This window comes from Physeter macrocephalus, chromosome 19 (assembly GCF_002837175.3).
Source record: "Physeter macrocephalus isolate SW-GA chromosome 19, ASM283717v5, whole genome shotgun sequence".
In the NCBI taxonomy this organism is placed as follows: Eukaryota; Metazoa; Chordata; class Mammalia; order Artiodactyla; family Physeteridae; genus Physeter; species Physeter macrocephalus.
Genome location: NC_041232.1, coordinates 32,543,102 through 32,547,126, shown reverse-complemented (window position 1 = coordinate 32,547,126; position 4,025 = coordinate 32,543,102). Strand labels below are relative to the sequence as shown.

Below are 4,025 nucleotides of genomic sequence, written 5' to 3'. Positions count from 1 at the left end.
TGGACCACCAGAGAGGTCCCCCTCATTTCAGGTCTTAGTTCCAGCTCTAAGTGTTTGCAGCAATCTCCTTCCTGAACTATATCACATTCGTGCAACTTCTTTTCCCGTACCTTGTATGTAAGCCTGGCCATTTCTTTCCCTGTTAAAGAATCTACAGCCCCGACCTCTTTATATAACGTCAACCCAACTAGAGCAGGAACCTGCCTTTATCTAAAAGTCTGGCCATGCAGAGCCGGCAATCCATGAACAGCAGTTGATGGGCTGATCCAAAACAAATCCCTCATGTACTCCTCAGGGAAGGAAGGAAAGCAAACCCATTGCCAGCCCATGATGGTCATGATGGAAAGATGTGCAAATCCAGGCTGGCCCTTCAAGCTGATGGGGCTGGCTGAGAACTGAGTGAATAAAGTGAAATGGAAGGTAAATGGATGCAATCAAATTATTACAAAGAGGAAACAGGCAAGGTTGCTTTAAAGAGACGAAAAATAAGCATTTCTATGCCCTCCACAATCATGGGGATTGAAAATGTTAGTATTCTTGCTCATCTTTTCTCTTTGGTGTAGATCCATCTTTTGATGGATATGGTTTTTGTTGTGATTTTCTTCGTTTTTACCACCTGTGTTCCAGATGTCTGTCAGCTTCATCATTTTGCTGCTTTGCTTGAAGATTTCAAAACAGACCTCAATTTTGAAACTCTTCTGTGGCATATTTCTCTTTTATTTGAAAAGATGTGTTTGATTTAGAAAATACAAAGACATTGCCCTACTTTCTTTGCATCGGGGCTAAATTGGAAGTAGGCAGCAAAATGGGTTACCTTTTGACTAGTGGAAGAGATACTCACCACAGCCGTCTGCTGACTGCGGAGAAGTGGCAGCCGGGATGGTGCAGGTGAGGCCAAGTACATGTCCCCAACCTTTGTGCTTCATTATGTCACAGAGGCCAGGAATAACAAGAGGATAAGGAAACCTGTGGCCTCAGTTTAAAACAGAGTCCAGGTAGAGTCCATACCCTATTGAGAAATCAATTCAGTACATGCGTGTGTTCTACACGTTGCACAGGTGTATTCATGCCAACGTAAATGCATCAAACGTCTCTGGCAAGACATACAGGAAGTTGGTTGCTGTCGAGGTGGGAATTTGGTAGCCATGGGCCAGGGGTAAGAGGGAGACCTAATTTCGCTGTAAACACTTTCTTGTTAAAATTTGGAACTTGTGCTTGTATTTCCCATTGAAAATTAAAACATTGGATAATCATAACAAAAGAATATATTCCACGAGACTGGGCACACCTAAAAGTAGTCTCCTAAAGCAATTTCTCCCTTTGCTTGAGGAATAAAGTCCTACCTGTTACCTCAGTTTGAAGGGAGATTAATGTGACTTGAATATTTACTATGGTTTTACTGCAAAGATGTTTAAGTGCCAACGATGTGTTACCACGTAGGCAAATGGCTCTTGAATCCAATTAACCGTGCTATGGAAAAGACGGTGGGGATTTTGGTGTTTGTGTCATTTGGGCTTGGATTACACGTTCCTTCCCCTGTTGCTGGGAGGCCCATGTTCTTGGAAGTAACTGAACTAAGGCTGGAATAGTGGGGATTGAGAAAATGAATGACTTGGAAGAAGATACTGCAGCAGCAGTTTGTGGAGACCCTCTTTCTGCCCCCTGCTCAGGCATCCAGGGCAGGTGAAACATCCAGATGCATAGGACCCTTTGGTTGTGCCATCTTGGTTCACTCCTTGCTGCCACCACTAGATGGGCACTCATCTGTTTCCTGGGACACGGATCTAGGGCTCTCTCCAGTTCCTCCCAGGGTCTCCAGCATGATTCCTTCTCTCTCTTTGCACCCGGCGCAGAACAAATAGACCAGTGAGAGGACAGAATGCAGATGGCATATCTCTCATATAATTTACCTAATCAGGTTGCTTGCTTACTTACTCATTTAATAAACATGTATGGATTCCTTTCCAACCCGGGCAGGGCAGGATGGCTCCCACAAAGAAGGGTGGTGAGAAGAAGAAGGGCCGCTTCACCATCAACAAGGTGGTGACCAGAGAATACACCATCAACATTCACAGGTGCTTCCACGGAATGGGTTTCAAGGAGCGTGCCTCTCGGGCACTCAGAGAAATCCGGAAATTTGCAGTGAAGGAGACGGGAACTCCAGATGTACGCATTGACGCCAGGCTCAACAAAGCCATCTGGGCCAAAAGAATAAGGAATGTTCCATACCGTATCCATGTGCGGTTGTCCAGAAAGTATGATGACGGTGAAGATTCACCAAACAAGTTCTAAACATTGGTTACCTATGTACCTGTCACCACTTTTCAAAAATCTACAGCTAGTTGATATAGATGAGAACTAACTGCTGATTGTCCAATAAAGTTATAGAACTGCCAAAAACACAAACAAACAAAAATGTATGGAAAACCTACCATAGGCCGAAAACTTGCTCTGGAGATGCAAGACCTCAAGAAGTTCACAATCTAGCGGGAAAGATAGACTATTATTTTTTTTTTAATATATAATTGTGATAGTCTGATGAGTGTTAATGTAACCTAAGGCCAAGGTAACATAGGAGCATCTACCAGGGCATCCAAACCAGACTAGGGGTGGTGCTGATCACACAGGTGACCAAGTTGGGACTGGAAGGGCATGCAGGAGTCTGCCTGTGGGCCACATGGGAGATGGGGACTGAGTGTGTTATTGCTGGTTGGTGACAGGAGAGTGGCTGCTGTGAGGGGTGTAGGGCATTTCACGATGAGATAATAACATAAAATGAGAAGGGACCACAGCTCATCAGGAACTGCAAATTGCCAGCATGGCAGAAACATAAAGTCTGAGACAGGGTAGGGAGTATAAAGGGAAGAGGAAGGGCTTTACATGTCCGGCTAAGGCATTTTTGAAAGGATCAAAGTGGGAGAATGACAAGATTTAACAAGATATGTGTTTTCAAAGATAATTGAAGGCAGTAGAGGGAATGTATTGGGGTGGGAAATGTTAGAGGTGGGAGACCAGTTAAGTGGCTTCTGCGGCATTTCAGCCAAGGGGGGATGAGGTGGTGAAGGGGGGTGGCAGTTACAGGAAAAGAGAAGAACAAAGGTGAAACCAACAGCAGGGGCAACTCTGTGACCTTCCTCCCCTGACACAACGGAATTAGGATGTCATTGCAGGTCTACCTGAAAGGAGCTTAGAAGAAATGACCAGACAGTATCCAAGCACGTGTCAGATCAATGTCTAGGTAAGTAAGTAGCTCAAAGTTAACCAAGAGGAGGCAGGTAAGGGATAAAGCCAGCTGGGATGGAGAGTGTAGGGAGAAAGTGCAAGCAGATAGATACCATAGGAACCTGATTTAGTGGGACCCTTGCACCTGGTGAGTGTTCCAGAAGCCCTAAAGGAACCAATATGGAACACGTATATGGGGGTGGGGAGGGGTCTAGGGTCACTTACTTCCTGGCTTGAGTCGCTGGGTGGGTGGAGATACAGCAGTGAAATGTGGAAAGTTCAGGAAGAAAGACTTCTGGGAAGAAGATAATGAGTTCAATTTTGAGCTTTTTGGATTTTAGGTGCTTGATGGCCATCTGAGCCACGTTCACTCTGGAAAGCATCTAGGTAATGCAAGAGATGTGATGGAAGCTAAGAGAAAAGAGTCTCAGGAAAGAAAAAACAATGAAAATGTCCATTGCTTCAATGAAATAAAATAGGTGTCCATCTGATTTGACGAAAGGAAAGTAACCAGTGATCTTAGTGAGAATGTTTTTGGTAGCGTGGTGTTAGAAAGTAGATTACCAGATCACCTCCGCTGAGGACCTAAGGGAGAGAAGAGAAGGTTGTTGCAGTGGGAAGTCAATTTGATGCAATGTTTACCTCCAGTCAGGTGACCAACCGTCCCTGTTTGCCCAGGACTGAGTGGATTCCCAGGATGCTGGACTTTTAGTGCTAAGACTGAGAAAGTCCTTGGGCAAGCAGAACAGATTGGTCACCCTGCCTTCAATCCCACTACCAGAAAGGCTGTCCAAGAGTTCATG

The 4,025-nt window shown here is 44.9% G+C and overlaps 1 protein-coding gene across 1 annotated transcript; it reads left to right on the top strand.

Moving 5' to 3' along the window:
* The first annotated feature begins 1,550 nt into the window (after positions 1 to 1,550).
* Positions 1,551 to 2,481, top strand: LOC102994041 (60S ribosomal protein L31-like). Its single transcript, XM_055080507.1, has one exon. The coding sequence runs from the start codon at positions 1,984 to 1,986 to the stop codon at positions 2,290 to 2,292; it is 309 nt and encodes a 102-aa protein (XP_054936482.1). The 5' UTR covers positions 1,551 to 1,983; the 3' UTR covers positions 2,293 to 2,481.
* The last annotated feature ends 1,544 nt before the right edge of the window (positions 2,482 to 4,025 follow it).